The sequence below is a fragment of the Protopterus annectens genome, chromosome 7.part0 (genome assembly GCF_019279795.1).
Source record: "Protopterus annectens isolate FY-2018-M chromosome 7.part0, PAN1.0, whole genome shotgun sequence".
NCBI lineage: Eukaryota > Metazoa > Chordata > Ceratodontiformes > Protopteridae > Protopterus > Protopterus annectens.
In genome coordinates, this window is record NC_056739.1 from 1,999,725,466 (window position 1) to 1,999,747,965 (window position 22,500).

Sequence of the window (22,500 nt, forward strand, 5' to 3'; positions counted from 1 at the left end):
ATATATATATATATATATATATATAAACATAGAAACACACATACACACACATTCATTGACAAATGAGATTTAGTACTTTAACAAATTGATATAAAATAGCTGAAAAGTTGCGTACAAAAGAAGTGCACAGTAAATTGCTGAAAGGCTACTTTTCAAAAATGTGCACAGTCAACAAACTAAGCTGCAGCATATATGTTCTTAAGAATACTGGTAAAATGACCAAAAGTTGCAGGGCATGTTGCAAAGTTGTCTTGAAATTTCATTCTGCAAAAAGTAGCTTACTGCATTTTAATGTAGAAAGTAAAATGAATGAACAATCAATTATCTTGGTTTCAAATTACATGAGACTTTGGGAAAGCTTTTGTGAAATTTCCTGAATGTAAGGAAGTTTTACTAGTATATTTTAAGTTTGAAAAAATATGTACTTAAAAACAAAGTGAAGGAGGTATTAATTTAGAAATACTGACAAATATGTTTGTGTCAGCACAAAGTCTACATTTAGAAACAATAGTGTACAGATGAAAACTGTTGCACTGGCTTTCTGAGGAAAATAAGTCATGGCAATTTTGAAATGTGTGATCAGGAAAATGGCGGTTACACTGTGTGCTTTAAACTACAACCTCAAAAGAGTGTAAAGGCTTAGTGGTTCACAAGCTAGAGGTTCAAAAGTACGGTGCTTCCAAATAGTTCAAAAGGTGAAAATATAAATCTAGTAACATTTCTACTATCTAACTTGTGACAAACAAGGAAAGTCTGCTTTGGAACTTTATTACATTTGAATGAACTGCATGATGGGAAATAGGAACACATGCAAGTGGGAGCCACTGTAGTGAAAGAAAAACAATGATTTCAAAGCTGATAACTTTTTGACATGCATAGTGAAATCTTAATAAGCTTTTGAAGCAATTCAGAGTGTAACATCTTGCAGCAGTGAAAAATATAGCTTATATGAAAGCAATATTTCTTTAATTTCTGACTTGTTCTGTGCTTAAAGCAAGGGCTTTTAAAAGGAAGTGTATCTCTCTATACGGTGATGTTAGAACATTAACTAAGAGTATAGAAATGATGAAGCATCCAGAAGGTGTTCTCTGTAAGCAGACTCAGTCAATAACAATGTTAGAACAGAAGGTTTCTGAAAACGAAAATAAAACAAGAGAGAGTTTTACATTGCTGTTGGCTGCCCTTCACCAGCAAAACCCCTCAACTAATATATTTTTCATATCTGTAGTATCTGATACTGATTTCTAAATTGTAAACTTCTATGGAGCTTTTCTCCCTGGGCCCCCTGTGAAAATGTGCTTTAGGCCAGTCAGACTTTCCCTGTAAACAAAAGTAAATAAATGAATAAATAAATAAATAAATAAAAATGGCAAAATAAATAAACTGCTGACTTGTCAAAACTCTCTCTGGTCCAGGCTTGCACACAACATTGTGTGACATATAGTTAAGTACACGTCAATTGTCCAGTAACAGATAATGACCATAACTCTTCAGCAATACAAAAGGTGAATAAAAACACCAGCATCAGTCCAGAAAATATTGTTGGCTGCTTGAATCATACACTGAAAAAATGAACCTCAGGAGTATATGTTTAATTTCTGTCACAGCAAATAGTATCAAAGGACTTAAAGTTGGCCAGTACAGTTGTGATTCATAAAGGCAGTTGTATGGACCTGATTTTGATTTATTGTCTGGCTTGTCTGACCTATGTTCTTTGCAAATGATTTGAAAAGTGTTTGCTTAGCTGATGACATCCTAAATATATTCTTTATCAAAAGACAATGACCAGCATTGCTTTTGTAATGGCAGTCTAACATGTTTAATTGATTTTTGAGTGCCTGTATCTGCTTCTCTTGATAACAGGTGTGACGAGGTGAGGTATTGCCATCTGTACCAGAGAGAATAGGGCAGTGCATGTGTAACATATGCCAGCATAGTTGGCTGGAGTTATGTAAATACTTTTCTGTTATTTGACTGTCATGCTGACTTGTACAGATTCTTATGTTAAAAAAATGTATCGACAGTGTTATTATAACTGATTAAATGTTTATGTTTAAACAAAGAATTCTATAATTTTCAAATATTGAACAGATCTTAGAAAAGCTCTGAGTCTTACTCTACCAGAGTCATGTGATCAAATCTGATGTTATTCTATAACCAGCACTGGAGGGGATGGAACTCACAGATCAGCTTGCTTTGTTTTCTTTGGAAGCTGATATATGATGATATTACAGTGTAAGAGGGAAGTAAATCACCTTGCCTTGTGGAAGTAAGCAACTTACCATCTAATCTTAATTAAGTTAGATAGGGAACAGTTCTTCCTTAGACAGTCAGGAATTTCAGTGAGATTAGCTAAATATTGTTTTTCTGCACCTACTTGAAGCTGTCCAGCTGTGTTATTTTTATTTCTCTTGTGATTGAAACTCTGATGCTTAATACACTTAAATATTTAATATTCTCATATTTCCTATTTTATTATTTATTATTAAACATTTTATACATTTCATTGTGGCTGGTCTTTTAGAGATTATCTTCAACATCTTAAGAGTACTTGTGCTTATTCTAGTGATATCTTGACCACTCCAAAAAGCCTTGCTGCTTGGGTTACACTGTGCCATTTATGTTACTATTGATTTTACTCAATATAATTGGATGCCCTTGTAAGATTCTGACAGTGACTAGCTGATGGCAGCATCGTTACCTTATTGTCTAGGCATAAGAGGATACAGCTAGTAAATCTGTACCAGCCTTTCCCAGGAGTGTGTGTGTGTGTGTGTGTGTGTGTGTGTGTGTGTGTGTGTGTGTGTGTGTGTGTGTGTGTGTGTGTGTGTGTGTGTGTGTGTGTGTGTGTGTGTGTGTGTGTGCGTGTGTGTGTGAGAAAATTAAATACCTACATGTGGGTGCATCAGTCATTTGGAACTGCTCTTGGGGGAAATTGTATTTGATGCAGAGAGAAGCATTTGAAAATACTGTGCAAATCCATCCCTGTTTTTGTGATGGTCCCTCACTCACATCATGGTGAGGACTGTGGCTCCTTGATTACTGGCCCAGATAAAGAGGGCCTGTCATAACAGGTTACCGGTCTTAGTCACATACTTAGATGCAGTCAAGGCCTTTGACTCATTGCCACATTATGTCATAACTAATCACTTAATAACACTGAATGTCAAGGCATTTATAGTGGAGTGGATTACAGACTGGGTAGCCAACAGGCTTAAAAAAGTAACACTTCTAAGTAATAACTTAGATTTGGTGAGTACTGATAGATGCTTTCAAGTATCTGTCTTGAGACTCATATTTTTCAGACTTTTTATGTATTTGCACATCTTGAAATTTCTGGCTCTTCAAACATGCTGATGACTAAGAGTCGGTTTGTAGTCTGGTCAAAGCATGGCCTTACTAAACTGAATGGTTACAGTGATCATACACACTCTTGGCTAATGAGCAAGGGTATTGGAGACAGCAGACATAACTGTTAAGTTATGTGTAAGGACAATTATTCTAAGGATTTGGAAACAAAGATTATTTAATTCTACTCTTTGAGCAACTAAGGAACCTTGAGGTCTAGATTACCAGTACCCTGAGTGTAAGTGAAACTGTTACAGTAGCACATAGTAAATTGAGGAGGATGCTGACTTGATGTTTGAAACATTATACAGGGACCCTACCCTGATATGCCTACCGATCTTTTATAAGGTCATTATAAGACCCGTATCAGAGTATAACTCAGGATTTTGCTGCTGTAGCAAAGTGAATAACAGTTACTTGAACTTTTACAAGGAAACTTACAAAACAAATTCACTCATGTAGAGAAATAAATTACAAAGCTAGGCTTCAATATTTACAATTGTACAGTATAAGTTATCATTATATAAGAGAAAGGTTATGTCTGGCCTACGGGTCCTTTAAGTGTAAGTTGTTAAGGATAACCTTGGGATTAGAACTATGTACTTTCTCAAAAAACACTAGAAATAATTGACTTCTCTTTAACACATGACTATGTATTACTCTGTTACACAAAAGGATTATATCATAATTTATTTCATCTCTTTGGATCTGTATTCAACTACACACAAGTCACCTACAGTAATAGTCTTTAAAAAATTATTAAATTCCTGGGTTGGTGTAGGAGTGGCCTGTACTCAGGACATTATACACCTATTAACCTCTGACTCTAAGCAAGAAAAGAGGTTTTTACTAAAAGGATGGGGGGAGTTTTTTAAGCTGTTTGGTATAGTGATATTACAGTATGTTAGAATAATCATATTACAACTCCTTTAGCTGTTCTATATCTCCATGCTTAAATGTTTTATTGGGAAAATGGTTTTACATGTTTTGTTCCCTGTATTAATTAAGCACTAAAAATTGTATAAATGCATTAGAACAACAACTATCATTCATCTACCTACTTAACTGAATAAATTACTTGAAACTTCAACAAGGCATCTTTATTCCTACCACAAGGAGCAAGGAGGACATCATAGACAGAGTCTCGTAGATCTGCTAGCTAAAGTGATTTTTATCTGGACTAATCCTTTGTACTTGTTTCTCATTATTCCTGTCACCTTCTGGGTTACAGGAAGGATAACAGACCTGAGTCAAGCTTTCTGGGTTACCTTTGTTTTTTAATTTTATAGAAACATCTATATATCATTCTCTTTATTGCACTTGGTGCATATGACATATCCACAGTATACACTCCACAAAATATCTCACTTTTTCCCCATTCAGGGATACATTATACAGTATGCTTAACAAGATGACAAGAAGAATACTAAGAAATTCAAGAATTCCTTACCCTTAGTCCTGGTGGACCTGCATCACCAGGAAGACCACGTTCACCCTAGTTTGAAAGAAAAAAATATTTTAGTTAGAAAGGTTTTTCTTTTTGCTGCATTCTTCCTGTTGGCTATTCTCCTGCACTTTATAAGTATACAGAAAATGCCAGGAAAGGAACAAAATAAAACATGTAAAATCAGCTACTGTTACTATACTCGGGTGAAAACAAAGCCCTAAGGCATCATGTTATATATTATCAAGCTGTCACATGGAGACTGGAGACGGGATGCCAGTTAAACCAGACAAGACAGATAGCGTCATACCAGCTGTAGTAGACTCTTCTTTAACATCAGATAATTATTTCTTCAGACTTTCTGTGACTTTGTTAGTACAGCATACGTGGATTATTTGGATACACTTTACACAGGCACAAAGAAAACAAGAACTGAACTGGATACCTACCCCATTCCCATGTAGGTGATTACAGGCTCACGGAAACAGGAAGTCAGTGCTAACAAATAAATTAGCTCCTTCTGATGAAACACACCTAATTACAGAGCTTCACGGATTCTAAATACTGCTCTCTGTAAGTTCCTCTGATAGTTTCCAGAGTTCAACAATTGTACTGCTCTTCTTGTGTTTAACATTTTGTTCCATACTTATCATACAAACAGAATCACCAATGACTGCTGGGAAAATGGCTACTGGGTACAGGGATTAAGCCATTAAGCTAACATGTCAATGGTGGCATAAATCTGGTTAAACCCAATTTGCGATACCTGTCAGAAATGTCACTTCTAGACATACTGTACAATGGATCAATGATGTTTGCACTACAGTTTTCTTTTTTATTATAAACTACATTCCTTCACAGACAGTGGGAATATGGTCATTTCATGTTATCACTTTCTTGAGTAAATGTAAGATCAAAGCACAGTCCTGCATAGTTTTGAAATACTAGATTGCATGCACACTAAAAGTCCAGAGCAAAATAGCCAGGACAACCGCAACAATGGCAAATACCTTTGGACTGAGAATGATGTGGAATTATTTGAAAACTGTGAGATTTCCTTATATTTCCATTGGTGGAAACAATCCTGTCTTTTGTCACAAACATTTTGCCTCACAGTATATTCAAAAATCAGCCCATGCAAGACTATGCTATTAGTGATTATCAAGGTTGGCTAAATATGCAGGGAACAATAGTGACTATCTCTTAACAAAAGGGGTCTTCTATGAACCACTTGTCTATATATGGAAACATGGAAACACCTAACTTTGCCAAATGTGTGTCTTTTGTGGTTAAGAAAAACATGGTAAATACAAAGATTAATCCTAACAGCAACAGATAAAAATAGGAACAATTTCCTTACACATGGGGGTGCAGATACTTGGTTCCTGACTTAGAGAAATGTGATGTTTTAATGCAGATCCACACACTTCTGTTTACAAGTGTGCCCAATACCCAAGCTAAGCAACATCTGCATCCAGGATTCACACAAATCATCATTGTTTAAAAAAGGATGAAGGCATGGAACAGTGCTATCTTGACATTTGGGTACAGATGCATCATTTTTCTGCCTAACTGGGGGCCAAGTGTATACTGTTTTGAGAGTAATGATAGAATTAAAATACCATTCTTCTGGTTTTAGGCATCCTCTCTATGGCTTCTATTGGCAACACCTTAATGGAAAGCTTGACTGGTGCTCCTAACCTACAAAACTGCTGTTTTTTTCTTCTACGTGTAAACTTCTTAAGTTTGTGTTAGCTGCCATTTTGCTTGTTTTACTTAGAATAATAAATAGTTTCACTGAAGTTTTATCAAACCAGTATCACAACAAGCCTATGTCCTTGGCCTAGGCAGGAGACAAAGAATAGGTTCACATCATTTGTCTGCAAATAAACAGATTAATGATCTTGAGAAGACTGCAAGAAAAGATAAAACATTTTCAACTCCATCCTCTGAAAAATGTTAGTGGGAAGAAGTCACTACAAGCTCTGCAAGCTAGACTGTCTTTCTATTTATGGGCATAGTTCTATGAATTGTTTTGAGTGAAAACAACCAATAGGAAGGTATCCTAACAATATGGTGAAGACTTTGTCAGTTAGCACCTCCTGAAGGCTGGAGGTACTCAGAAGGAAATCACCTGATGGAGATTGCCTTGAAGAAAATTGAACTTTTTATAAATTTTAATTTAATTAAATTTTTAGCTTTCAGTTGCTCACGGCTGGATTTTTTTCATAACTTCAATTATTTTTGAAGCATAAGCAGACCCATTAAGATGAATACCATATATTGAGCTATGTCCCAGGGTACCCCAGTTCAGTTAGCATCTCAGGAACTTGATGGAGCTGGAAAGGAAGGATAAGCATAACCATTCATGAGGAGAGGATGGGATGGAGCTGCTCATGTGTTGTTACTTTCCCTTGCCGGAGGGTTGGAGATGTACAATAAAGGCTGTAAATGCATGGCTGGAGGACAGCTGTTCAGCTCACCAAGCTGAACAGAAGTGTGCACTTTTACAGGGGGGACATTATGGTTCTGTGTGATACTACAGTTCACTCATCCCAGCACTCAGGAGTACAGTTAAGGCCATCATAAAAAACACATTCATAACTAGGATGCTATCAAAGGGAACAAGTTATCCTCATAGCTGCCCGGCCTTAAATATGGAGTCTGTGGAGGGCTCTCGCCCCATATTTCTACAGCACAGCCTCACCCCGAGGGGAAAAAAGGCTCAAGGCCATTAATAGGAGGCTTGATATTTAACAGGAGTGGTGGCAAAAAGTACCTAGAATAAATGATAACTGCTATGTTATCCTGTCCTTCACCACTTTTGCTCTGATTCCAGCAAGCAAGACAAGCACAGTTCCTAAATAAGCCTCTTCCCTGAGGCAGAGTATCAACTGCTCAATCTTCTTGATCGATAGAGTAGACAGACATAGAATATGGCTAACCCTTTTTAAAAACATTTATTTTGTGCAATACCATGTACATTTTAGATAAAAAAATGTCTACCATGCTTATGACTATATATTTTATTAAATGCTTTTTTCACAATATCTGCCTAGCTACATAGGCTTTTTGGCTTGTGTCTGTTATTTCGGGAGGTCTTTGTTTTTTTGCAATACTGAAAAGGCATACTGTCCATAACCAAGCACAATGCTGAATGAGGCTATACCTGGACAGAATGGGAAGCTAAATACTGTAAATAGTGGACAAGTGCAAAAATCCTGGCTATGCCCATGAATTTAACCAGTGATATAAAAGCATTTAAACACAATGTGGGGGTGTTGTTTAAATGGAGACAAGAGGGATAGTCATGGAATTTGAACATTGGATCTAGACAATTGTCACTGTTGATGTGACACCCCAATCCCATGCGCAAAAATGGGATAAAAGGCTTGTGGACTGATGGATAGATGGAAGATGGATGAACAGATGGATATTTGTAACAGAAGGTAAATAAAACCAAAGCTACCATTTGAAGGTCTCAATGAACACTGAGTGATGTTTAAACCTTATTCAATGCCCTTTCTCATCTGACAGACTAAGTCTTGCGCCTGAATGACAAAAGCAATCACTGTACATACAGTAAAGTAAATGACGTAAACCCAGATAGATTAAAACAGATTGTTGTACTCAAGGTGAACGTACATAAAGTATCTGGCCACAATTCTGAAATCTCAACAAGCACAGAAAGTTGCATCATTAATAAAAAGTTCAGGGTTTCCCAGTTACCACCCTGACAGCCATAACATATATGTTGAATTCTCTCAATAATATTACCTAGCACATTGTTTAATGTAGAATCCTTCCTGAAAAGCCTTTTTGACTAGAGAATGATTACTAGAAATCTTTGCCATTCCTATGAATCTCCGTAAAGTCTTACAGACTGTCATATTTGTGGTTACTGAAATTTCTTTAATCTTACATAACTTCTTAGTCCGGTGTTCTAAATGTCAGCTGCATTTACTCATGCTTCTTCAAAAACTACTCTGCGTACAGCACTGTATACATGTTTACATGTATTCTTAGTGCACACACACATGCACACACAAGAGCACATGTGAAAGCACACATACAGTTCCCCAATTGCATTTGTAGACAACATTGCCTTAGAAAATGTTTTTTTCCCCACAAGAGCTGTACATAGTTTGGCACATCTTGTTAGATGCACTGGACATACTTAAACAGAGCATCGCAATGTGAAGATAAGGAGAAATTTACTACAAGGTACATGCAAACTACAGACATCTCTATTACAAGTGTTTAGTAATAGATTATAATACCTTCTCTCCTTGCTCCCCTCGAGGACCTCTGGGACCCTGGACAAGAAAAGACAAATAAATTTAATGAACTATATTACAGCAACATTCTACAGACCTCTGGACAGACACTTTGCCAAATACATACATATATCAAATATATACATATGTGAAATTTGGTTAGGCTATTGTGCTTTTGACCATATCAGCTCATATGGTTGTATCACTCCCCTGCTCAATCCAGTAATTTATCTTTTCTAAGTTTAATGCTAAACATGACATTAATTTGATAAGTTCAAGCACATTAGACTGTCTACGTAGTGCAGAGAATTATTATATTATCACCTCAAAACATAAAGAGCTCTAGCTCAGTGTCTACAGGTATTTACAACAAATGCACAAAATATTTAAACTAAATTATAATTACTGAGCTGACAATTTAATAGGGAAGGATTTCTGGCTGTGAAGCTTGGTGTAGGGTCAGAGTGAACAGAAGGTTAAACTAGGAAGACTGAGGTTGAGTACACTAAGGAAAGCTCAGCTTCTAAATTTGCTGAATTCTGGCAGTATAGAGGATTAAAGCTATGAATTACTTTCAGAGATCCAGGGCTTAATTCCATTAACATTCATTTGACCAGTTAGTAACTCAGAGAAGTCAATTAATCATTTAGTATTTCCACACTGAGTCAGAAAAAAGGTCCACCTGAATCAGTGGTCTAACAAACACAGACAAACAAATAATTACATATCTTTCTCCTGACAGGTCAGCAGTGACTTAGGGTTTTGCATGGACTATACCACTGTAAAGGTAAGGTTCCCTGTTGAAATGTTGGGACTTGAAATGCTGAGTTCCAACATGCTGAAAAAAAGAAAAACAGATCTAAATTGCAGGAGACAAGTGAATATCAAGCATCACTTTTCTCCTTTAAACTAATTTTCTTGCAGGAGACAAGTCCCCCTGAACCCATAAACTTAAACTACCTCCAGGATCAACATACCTCTATGAAAAAGGAATATTCCGAGAAATGGTAATGTCAGACATAGTATATGCATGTCTGGATTTTCAGCAATTCAGCCTCCACATAACAGGAATTGCCAGTGCAGATCACAAATAAATTCAGTTAGTCTAATTCAATATTTCCTGCATAAAGTGGATCAGATGAAGTTAGGTGTACTGGTCTCACAGTGATGTACCACAGTACAAATGGCTGTATCTTAATCCCCAGAGAGGAAGAAAATTCTTGCTAGGTTCTCCGGTGTGATCTGCCACAGCTGATATTTGTAGTTCTTGATACTGTAGCATGGTCTGAAACACTGCTATACCCACTCATATGAATTAAAAGTACAGTGAAAGCAGTTGGTCATGTCTAAGGAAGGTAGCCCTCTAACAATGAGTTATTTCTAGTTATTAATGGTGGGGACAGGGACAGTCAGCCATGAGTAAGATGGCCACGTAAAGCAATGTTTCATACTGCCTTATCTATTTACTTTATATCATATGACAGAAATAATCACTAATTGCTTGAGATGATAACTGCCATTACAGTACCTGCTACCACCCCTTTCTACAACTGTCAGAAGAAATCTAGTTGCACTAACCTGTTGGACTTGGATGGACTGTTGTTGCTATTGTAGAACAGCCTTATATCCAAGTACCAACCTTCCTGGACAGTCTCACTCTGCTATACTAAATGTTTTAACCAAGATGAAGGCTATGAAAATGACAAATATTAAGCAAGGATATTGGGTCTACAAATCTAAATGGATCAAATTAAAATACAGCTCAAAGAGCAAGCCCTGCTTATTAACTATACTTAGCAATAACAGATACTGAATGGCAGCTTGAGACTATCAAGGCAAAAGTGAGTGACCTTGAGATAAATGTGGAGATTTGGGATAGGGGTGCCATGTACTTATACATTCTGACAAGCAAATAAAATATTAATTATTTCTAAGATGAGGGTCTCGGGAGAAATGCCTCCACCCATGAAATTGTTTTAACAATTTGAAGTTAATGTGTACATTTTGATGATTTTTTAGCATGCTGAGAGTACACTGTTTTGCAATTTCAAAGAAGCAGAATTATTTTACTCATGTCAGATATTTACCTTTAATGATATAAGTGGCTAGAATCATATGTGCTTTATACATCCATGCATTCTCTTATTAGTATAGAGTCTGGAGACATAGCAAATAAATTAATAAAAAATACAGACATCCAGTAGGCAGACTTTTTAAAAGACTTGTTTAAAAAACTATGTTGTGTCACCCTTTATACATTAAAATCTTATATTTGATGTACAAGACAGGTCTAATTGCTGCTCAGAAAATCAAATGTATGCTACTAAATGATATTATAAGATATAATACAGTGGTAAAACCATCAGATTGCAGGAACACTTGAATATTAAGCATGTGGTTAGAAAATTCTGTTGCTAATCATTTTATGAGACATCTCAGAAAAAAATAACTGTTTAAGAATTACTGTGTTAGAATATGTTAAAGCAAATATAAATGGTGGGAAATCAGGTCAATATCCCTTGCTATACATGGACAGTATGCTTACCTTAACATACAACACCTTAAAAACGTGAAGACTCAACAGGGATGTTAGCAGAAAATGCCTTCTTAATAATGAAAACAAAAAGCTGAAGCGAATGGAGAAATGCTGGTAAAATTGCACCACACAAATGGAACTTTTATTAAACCAAACCGAGGCATAAAAATAAAAATAAAAATAGTTCTGGTTCTTACTTTTTTCGGTTGTTGGAACTAGTCTTCTTAATAATGACTTTCCTCATTGTAGGCTCATGTTACTCGATGTATTAATCTGCTATTGTCTTTAATTCTTTGGCTATTAGACGTCTGTATTTATCTATTTTTTATTTGTAGAAGTTTAATAATGGAGTTGGTAGCCAAACCCAATCACCTAGCAGGCCGAACAGGTGCTCAGACTTGAATGTGAATTCAGAGATCCAGCTGATGCAACACCCATACGCAATCAAGTGCTTTAGGGTTAGGGGAGTGACTGGGAGATTATGGTTGGAGAGGGGGAAGGGGATTTTAGGTTTAGGTAGTGATCAGACGTTAGCAGAAGGTTAGGGTTTGGGAGGGGAGGGTGATTTTAGCTTTACAGACTGATCAGGAGTTTAGGTTTAGGGAATGGGTGACAGTGTTTAGGGTTAGGACCAAAGTTTTGGGAGGTAAAGTTAGCCTTTGTTAAGTGTACAGGAATCAAGTCAATGGGAGTTAAGGCACTTCCCAACCGAGCGAGTGGCAATGGGGAAATGTGCAGCAAGCTAATAGCATGTGAGCGCTTGTAGTAAACCCATTATTAACTTATGTACAGACCACTGCAGTTACAAATTATATAAACAACTTTGGTCTTGAATGTGCCAGTCATATTGCTTTTTCCTCTCAAAACTGCAATATAGCAGTTACCAATAGTAATACTGCTAATAAGGATGCTAAACATGTATTATGTATTACAAATTTTGATGTCAACTGTACTTTTGACAGTGAAGGTAGTGGTTTTGTTAGCTCAGATTCTCATTTAAAATATAGAAATACAAATGATGGGTAGCACACTAGCAAAGTGAGTAGCACTGCCACTCAGTTGTAAGAGGCTCACCAGTTTAATTCTTGGCCGAGGTGCCTTCTGTAAGCATTCTGCGTGTTCTCCCTGTGTCTGTGGGCATTCTCTGCATATTCCAGTTTTAACCTACTTCTCAGTCCTCCAAACTGCCCAGCATGTGTAGTGTGTGAGTGAGTGTGTATGTGCCTTCTACAGTAGACTGACACCCTGTCCAGAAAGATCTTCAATGCCTTGTGCCCACAAATTGCTTGGATAGGCTCCAGCATTCCTATGTCCCTATAAAGATGAAATAAAGCATATTACTGAAAATGGCTGGATGGATGTACAAATGGCAGAAGAGTTACTTTTAATGAGGTTTTGCTCTCTGATATTTACCTACCTTTGCAATGTGACTTTGATAATATTCCTGCCGTGTGATAACACCTCTGGGTTTGATTTAAGAGTAACAGAATACAATGTTTTAAATCTGGGCTTAAAACATGCACATGCTGTTATTCCCAGGCTTTGCCATGTTCAAAATTCTATTGAAAACTTCACTTGTCATACTATGTTACATAGAATATCTGCATGTGGTCAGACTCTGAGAGATTAATGTTGGAAGCAAAGACCCAAAGTACAACTGCCAGAATGGATTCTCCATCTAGTGAGATCAAGGTTGATTGGGATGTGTTTCATCCTTAGATTAGTTCTTCTTTTTAACACTGTGCATATAAACTATAAAAACAGCACATTTTATAAAAAAAAAAAAAAAAAGTGCCCCAGACATAGTTAATTAGTCCCAGCAACTAAACATAACTGGTTTAACTAAAATTGCCAGTATTTTTAGATAGACCCAGTCCCAATTACTTGCCACAAAATAGAGAAAATATATAATTTTTCTGTAAAAGGGTTCCCCAAAGGGAACTTATCTGCCAAAAATGGAAGACTGGAGTAGACTGTTGATCCTGTGAGAAACAGAAATGCTTTCTCAAGGATGGCAAGACAATTTTGAAGAAACTGGTGCCCAGGCTGCTGTTTTCTCCTTGTAGATCTTGAGAAACAACAGCCTTGGCAAGTGTGCAGACGGCAGCTAGAGACTTTTGAAGACTGTCCTGCATTTATATTCTGGGCCAGATATAACCCATATAGCTAATGATGAACATAGGTGCAAATTATTGAATAAGTGTACAGAAAATATTTTACGCATAGACACATTACATCGAAATTTTCCTTTAGCAACTGTGTTTCACTTTTTAACATTGTTGGACAACTACATCAGCAAACAGTAATATATTGAAGTAAGAAATCATCATCTTAGTGGTACAAAATAGTTTGGTCTTATAAAAGATATTTCAAGAAAAACCAAGTAAACACCAGATGATTACTGCCTTTAATCTCTCCTCAGTAACAAGTCATAAATGACACAGTTAGTTCTTTGCTTATTATGTTGCCATTTGTATACAATACATTAGTCCATAGAGTTGTACCAAGTATATTCCATGTCACTGTATGTGATCAGGTTATCACAGAGTGATTTGAAGGTAAAATAATAATAATAACAACAGTAGTAACAATAATGTCTTCATCTCTTAACACTTCACCAACTACCACTAAACTTACTACTGATAAGAATAAAATCTCCCTGCCCCCCTCAGAAATAGACACATTTTCATGACATTCCAAATAAAGAATGTAATTATATTTTAGAGAAAGCTCTGCCCAAAACATATATATTCATTACTATCATGTTAAATTAAACATTTGTCAAACAATGGGTGCAAAAAAGAAAACACAAAGGACCGAACATGGCAGATGAACACTATAAATTAATAATCAGGTTAGTGCTTTCATGCCATAAACGGCACTTCTTCAGACCACTTGTAAAACGGAAAACTTTTTCAACCATTTAAATAACCCATGAGATAACGTTTAAAAACATGATAATAAATAAACCAATCACTACACATGCAAATGATGTCATGAATACTACAAATTCATTCATAAAAATGCATGCAAAAACCTCCCATTCACAAGCTTAAGTATCAACTTTTTCACTTGAAGTATCTGTCGCTCCAGCATGTTCTGTTAATGCCACAAGCTACATTGAGGTCTCTACAGCAACTGACCCTCGTGCCATTTAACTTGCAGATGTGCAGCATTTCCATTAGGGCAGGGTTGGAGATGGCCCTATAGGACATGCACAAGTCACCTCTCAGCAGCCTATAAGATACAGAGTAAAGTGACAGGGCTTTCAGCCTGTCCACTTAGGTCATGGTTTGGAGCCCCTGTATTTTCTTAGTGAAAAACCTCTGAGTTCTCACCAGCTGCTGCAGGTGTCTGATAAGGTACATGCAAAAGGGTGCACTATATTTTATTAGTAGTCTTGGCACCAAGGTCGACCACACAATAAGCTCCAGACTAAGAACGCAAAGATAAGGTATAGTCCAAAGTACTCGATAACACTTTATTAGCGTACAGAAAATAAGTTAAGTGCTTTCATCCCTAGAGCATCCTGGGACTTCTTCATAACAATCAAAAGTCTATGGAAGGATAGTTGAAATCTCCCATGACTAAGGTGTTGGGCTGTATGTCGAGGGATTCCAATAAATCAAGGTAGACGGTGTGCTTATCTTGGTTCATGGTGGGAGGTCTATAGCTAGCAATGATGCAGTATGGTACCTTCCAAATAGTTAATTGGACATGGAGTAGTTTGAGAGAGTCATCCTATTTGACCAGTCTCGAAGTGTATTTGGTATTAATGAAGATGGGTACACCTCCACCTTTGGTTCCTTCACATTCATTTTGGAGTCTGAACGATGGAAGACATTGTAGCTTTGCACAGCCGGGCGGCTCTCAGTGGCCTTGAACCATGTCTCGGTAACTATACAGACGTCAACATCCTCCACAGTGAGGCATTAACATAGGCAGCATGACCCTGAGTTTGTCTCAATTAGATTTTGTTATGTTGGGAAATCTATTGTTTTGGCATTGCCTAAAAAAGTCACTATGGTGGAGGAAAGGGTCTTTACCAGTATCCAAAAGCTTAGGAAGAACAGGTGTAGACCATCTCTAGCAAAGCATAGAGGTCTGCCTACCATATCCTCCCAGGCTGACATATACTGGATCCCCCTGCACTGACACCAGAAACTAAGCCAATTGTTGAAGACAATCATTTTATGTTTACCATTTTCGGTTGTCTCTTCATTTATCTTATCTGAGTTCTTTTTATTTCATCTTTCTTTATTTCTTTAAGTGTTGGAGTGTCAGTGTTTGTTTTTTGTCTTCTTTGATGTCACTACTGTCCAGTTCTCCTTATCAGGTGTTCTCTTATGTAATGATTGTGTCCATTCCATTGACTCACTTTCTAGAATCAGCTTATGGTGCTGTACATAACTACCTCTTTCTTCTAGTGTATTAAATGTTAGGTTGACTACAAGTCCTTGTGTGCTATATTCTCATGATGCACTTGCTCACTGCCACTTGTTTGAACAAGGAAGTGCTTGAACTCCCTCTAACTCAATTTCCTATAACAATTAGCTTCCATAGCCCTTCTAGAACCCTGTCACTAACACTAAAACTCCCTTCCTACTCCCTAAACCTAAATCTACGCTCCTGGTCCCTTACTCCAAAACCCGCTTCTCATTCCTTAACCCTACAACTCCCTTTTTGCTCCATAAACCAAAACCTACTCTCCTGGCCCCTTACCCAAGGACCCACTTCTCATTCCTTAACTGTAAAACTCCCTTCCTGCTCCCTAAACCTTAAAATACTTTCCTGCACCCTAAATCTAATAACCCATCTAATAACCCATCATTCTCCCTAACCTTAAGACTTCCTTCCCAGTCCCTAAAACTAAACTCCATACTGCTCCCTAAACTTACAACTCCCTTCTCCACTGGTGACCTAATCCTCACACCAAACCCTTCCACTCCCTCACCATGGCTGCTGCATTTACCTCACTCAAACCAGAAAAGTTTTTTTGCTAAGCTGTGGCAGCTGCTTGCCTGTCATCATATTTAAGTCCAAGCAGCGGGTTATCTAACTACAAGATGCTTGAGTCACTGGCCTTGAGGCAATGGGTTTCGAGGGCTTGGGATGGATTTAAGCACTTGTAGAACAAACTTAAATGTTTTAGCACCCAATGCCAAGTGTATCTTTATTTTTCCTGGAAAAATAATTCAGCTTTTATACACACACACACACACACACACACACACACACATATATATATATATATATATATATATATATATATTTAAATTTTCATGAAAGGCCAAGCAGCCTTCCTCTTTTTCTTTTGTTTTCACTGAATAGACTTTATCAAACCTCACAGTGTTTGTACCAAGTTTTATAGCACGGCTATTCCAAGGAGATCTCACTACCAGTTCCTTGTCTAAATACGCTAGAAATTTAACAATTATGGAGCCTGATCTTTCATTTCCTTTATTTGTCGAAATTTATCTTATAGCTTGGCGAGCCCTCTCAATGCCACAAATTAGGTTTTCAGTCAATTTTAGTGTTTTGAGAAACAATGTAGATAGAAATCTAGTAATGTTGTTTACTTTGAAATTCTCTGCTGCACCAAATACTCTGATACTAATTTGTGTCTGTTTCTAAGACCTTCATCTTCTCTATTAGTCATGTATTTTGTTTTAACAGAAAATATTCATTGTATGGATCACTGCTGCAGTAGCCTTAGCTATATGGGATATATCCTGCTAAGGATATAAAAGGAAGCTGGCTTCCAAATCTTTTAGGGTACCTTTCACATACCCAAACTTGATCTGGGCTTATTAAAAAGTCAGGATTGGTTGCCAAGCCCATCAGAGCTTTCCTGCCACCAAAGAGAGCTCCTCCACTGGGCTTTTGAGGATTAAAGGTTGGCTAATGCTGTTCTATTTCTGGGAAGATAAGTTTCCTTGGGCGGGGGGGAGGCTTCTATTTTACTTTTTTAGATAAAAATGTTACTTTTTCTGTGAAATAGTACATTTAAAACTTAGGAAAAAAGTTTTTTTTAATGAGTGTCACATGACTTAATTACTTCTAAACAAGAGCATCACTTTTGTGGTAAAGTTGTTAAAACTAAGTTTTGTTATTTTAATCTTAGGGCTTAGGGTAGGCGTTTAAAAGAAAAGTACTTTTTACTGTGTTGTTATGGGAGAGAAGTTACTTTTTTTTACTGTTTACCTGTTTTGCCAACTACTGCTGCAAGACCTATTTGAAAATCAGGCATCTTTCCAGGGAACAACCTACTTGATCCTTAGTTCTTCCTTCTTCTAGACACAAAAAGAACAAAATTATTAACTGGCCACCACAGTAGGCTGTTAAAGTGCCTCAGCCACATTTGGGTGAGACTGCACTGGCCACAACTAGTTCCTAAGACCATTCATCTGTTTTCTTGGCTTCTGCTGGTGTAGTCCTTACAACCATCATGGACTGAAGATTAGACTTGTTCTCTGTGGCTGTTGGAGTGTTCCTGGTGGTCAAGGGAGAACTAATCTTGTTGATACTGGGAGAAGGAGCAATCAATGGCACTCTGCCTGGTTAGAAAGCTATGCCTTATCCCTAGAAAGGTTTTCCTGGCAGAACTGGGTCTGTTTCTTCAGAAATTCCTGTCAAATACAAACAAAACGTTAGACATATGTCTTCCCTTCTCTCAGTTATTCTGGACAGGGATGATTTATTGTGCTTAGATTAAGGTTCATTTCAGGGTCTTGACACTTCTAGTATGGCTATTCCTATAAAAGAAAAAAGGATTCTTTTTTAACAAGATGTAAGACTTTGAACCTCAAAATGACGGTGAAAGGACAGATTTTTGATTCAGATTCTGAGGACAGTTTTGCTTCAGTCAGTCTCTTTGAAGGATTCCCTTTCTCTGAAACTATTTCCAGAATGAGTCATTTGTTTTGGTTGGAAAACACAGATGTTTCTCAGTCCCAGAGAAAGTATTATGATTTTAGTATAACTGGAATTTCTAGAATCTACCACAGTTCCTCATGTTTTTTCAACTTTGGAAGATGTTTTTGTCACAGCCTGTAACTTGCCTGACAAACAGCCTGCTGTCCTCATGAAAGTAGACAAATTGTCTTTTAAGTTTTCATATGCTCATCCCATAACTGACCCAGCAATAATTACTTTACTGAATCCAGCTGTTGTGAAAAAAAATATGGTTAATACTAATCCCTCTCCTTCTGACAAGGATGAGAAGACTTTTGATAGAATTGGGAAAAATGTGTATTCTTCTTCAACACTTGGGTTTTAGTATTCTCAGCTGTCAGGCTCATATGGAAAGTTTATACTTTCCTCTTCTGAGAATATAAGGAATATTTTGGCATCTGTTTCCTCTTCTGAGGAGAAATCTGCTTTGTGTAGTTTAGTTGCTTCTGTGTCTTAAGTAGCTATCCACTGTTTGAAATATGCATATTACTCTGATGCTGATGTTACTGGAAGTATTAGGAAAAGATTTGCTTGGCTGCATTCTGAGAATCTCCCAGAATATATCAAAAATGACATTTTGAATTATCCCTTGGAGAGATACTTAGTTTTTGTACCTTCTACTGTGAAAGTCCTTAAAAAGTGTGATAAGACAGGTAGGCTGATTTAAGTAATCTTTTCCAAGTTTGCCAAAGGATTTAATGCTCCCTCTACAATCTTCTTCAAAAAGGAAATTAAACAGATTCAGAAAGATGCTGGTAAGCAAATATTGAAAAAGCAATACCATGGAGGTTCCAAAAGAAAGGAAAAACTCCCCAGAATGAAAGCCAGTCTAATAAGTTTGAATGGTTATTGTGCATGACTTCTTTCCCCTCTCCCACACTGGTAATCCCTTAATTCTTCCAAAAATCTGAACTTCCATTTCTCTCTCTCTCTTTCTCTCTCTGATAATAGATAGATTCTGAGACTAATCCATCAAGATTACAGATGGCAGTGGGAGGCTCTCCTTCCCTTCCAAAGGACTCTCCCTCACTCACCAGAACAGTCTCTTCTTTTCCCTTCTGTCATTCAGAAGATGGTCTCCCACAGAGTGTTGTCTCTCTCAATTTTGGAGAAGGATTTTATTCAAGGATGTTTATGTTGCCAATGGAAGAAGATTCTTGGAGACCAGTTCTGGATCTTTCCTTAATGAACATGTTTTGATATTATCCAAGTTAAAAATGTTGTCACTGCATAATTTGTTGCCTCTTATTCTCCATTTGAGTTTTTCAGTAACCTTAGATTTAAAAGATGCATATCATCACATTCCTATGGATCCAGATTTCAGATGCGTATTAGGTATTCCGTATCTGGATCACATTATCAATTCTCTGCATTACCATTTGGCCTATCCATGCTCCATCATATTCCCAAAGTTTGCCACCTGTGATAGCTGGCTGCAGAATGTAAGGTATTTATGTTTTTCCTTATTTAGATGACCTGCTTACCTTTTCATTATTTTTCAAAGTGTCAGGAATCTCTTGCATTGGTAAGGGAGCTCCTACACAGACTGGGGTTCAAGGAGAACTTAGAAATGTCTTGTCTGTCTCCTTCCCACTGGATTGATTTCCTGGGGTACTACATGAACAAATCTGTTCAAAGAGCTTTTCTTCCACAGAAAAAAGACCTGCATCTAGATCTGTTCCTGAGCTTTCCACTCACCACTCAGACTACTGTCTCAGCAAAGGAATTCATCAGGATTCTGGTTTTCATAAGATTTGAGAAAAATCTAGTGGTACCAGAAATCTGTAAGGTCCCAACATCTACATCTGCATTCCTTGACCCTTCAGATTCTAGTATGGGGGGGGGGGGGTGTTGTAAAAAAAAGGGAGATTTTTTATGAAGACACCAAATTTCACCCATACTTCTTATCAGCTCCAGCACACTTAGTCTCAATAGACTCCTCAGACTTTGCTTGGGTAGCAATGCCCATGGGGATAAAAATACAGGGTCTTTGGAACAGAAAAGACAGACCAAAACCATAAACATAAAAGAGATGTTGGGACTTATTAATGCTCTCAACTCTTATCACTCATCTATGGTCTCTGGGACCTCTACAAGTGTTCACAGACAAAACCGCAGTAATGTGGAACATAAACAAGGGGGAATCAGATCTTAACCTTTGGGCAGACTAGCTATGATAGCCTGAGATATAAATTTTCAGCAGAAACTCACTCAACAGGTGTCTTGTATACAATCAGAGCAAAATTGTGTGAGTAGACAAGCTGAGCAGGACCTGGGCACACCATCACCAATGAAAACTGAATCAGGGGTCTTCCAAGAAATTATTCAACAGTGGGAATACCTCAATTACATCATTTTGCCTACACTCACAACTATCAGTTGGTAAAAGTCTGCTCCAGGACTCCATGCAAAAAGGCCTGGAAGACAAATCATTTTTCTTTTCCATATGCAGGAATGTTCCTGTATGCTCTTCCACCCTTTCCACTAGTATCCAGGTTCATTCTGAGATTCAGAAAGATTCTCCAATGATCATTGCTGTGAGTCCCTTCTGGTCCAGGTAACAAGTGTTTTTCCCTTCTTTTGGAAATGGTCAGGGAAAATTACCACAAGCTTCTTCACACACTGGATCTACTAACACAAAATCAGGAGCGTTTGATACATCCCAACCCCAAACAACTATAACTGATTGCCTAGATTACTGAGTTTTAATACTGTTTAGGTAGGCTCCATATTGAAATGTTGGCAATAAAAATGCCAAGTGCCGATAAGCCAGAAAAAAAAAAGACTGGAAACTGAAAAGAAGAGCGAATCTCAAAAAACGCTCTTCTCCTTTAAACTTTTTTTATCAGGGAGGACAAGCCTCCCCTACACCCCCCATACCCCCTGAACTTACACCAACTCTAAGAGCACCATACCTCAGAGGAAAGGTAATACTCTGAGAAATGGCATCTCGGACTTAGTATGTAAGTCTGTTCTTTTGGCTATTCAGTCTCCATATTTTGAGACTCACAATAGCAGGTCCCATCATTTTGGCACCCTTTTTCCTGAGGATATTCAGCAGTTATTAAAGAAGGCAAGGAGACCCTCTACTAGAAAATCATATATTTCTAGTTGGTATGACGAAAAGAAATAGCACCCATTCAGAGCTAGTGTTTCTCTGGTTCTGCATTATCTGTGTGAGTTATTATGGCCTGTCTTACTTCTCAGGCAAGTTTCATTTGTCAACCATTTGAGCATGTCTGCTCATAGATCCCCTTCTTTCAATACAGTCTTGTGTGAAAATGTTTTTTGATAGGGGTACTGCATGTGGACCCTTCTAGAAAAAACAACTGTTGGTCCATTTGAACCACCTCATTTGGCTGACTTGAGGTTCTTAACATGGGAAGCAGTGTTACTAATTGTTCAGATGATTGTAAGAACAGTATATGAGTTGTAAGCCCTTATGATGGGTCATCCTTATCTCATTTTCCATAAAGTCAGCGTTTCTTTAAGATTTTATTTTGAGCCAAGTTATCTACCCCGTATTCCTCCCAGAACTTAAAAATGAAGAAAAAGGGATACTAAAAACTTGGGCTACTCACAGACAATTCAGGTACTATCATGACAGAAAAAATAATTTAAATACTATGAATCAGTTGTTCACTTCTTGTGAAGGTAAGAGAAAAGGACAACCTGTGGGAAAACAAACTATTTCCAAGTGGATATCTCATGCTATTACCTTTTTTATACCCGCCACAAAAATACAATTCCAGACTGAGTCAGGGCACCTTCTATCAGGGCCTTGGCTTTGTCTATGTTTTTTTTGGAAAGGGTTGGCTTCTGCATGTATCCTAGAAGCTGCTACTTGGTCCTCTGTACATACATCTGTACAACAAAGTACTATAAACTCAATTCCTTCTCCAGGTCTAGGAAAGGCTTTTCTAGGACCATTCTCCAGGTGC

At 37.4% G+C, this 22,500-nt stretch overlaps 1 protein-coding gene across 3 annotated transcripts in view; it reads right to left on the bottom strand.

Annotated features, from left to right (window-relative positions):
* LOC122807296 (collagen alpha-1(VII) chain-like) overlaps positions 1–22,500 on the bottom strand; it is a gene marked incomplete at its 5' end in the record, with an annotated part of 1,562,855 nt that overhangs the window by 1,291,556 nt on the left and 248,799 nt on the right. For all 3 annotated transcript variants that reach the window (XM_044078425.1, XM_044078422.1, XM_044078423.1), the window contains 2 exon segments: positions 4,799–4,843; positions 9,073–9,108. In XM_044078425.1, the coding sequence (XP_043934360.1) occupies positions 4,799–4,843; positions 9,073–9,108 (81 nt within the window).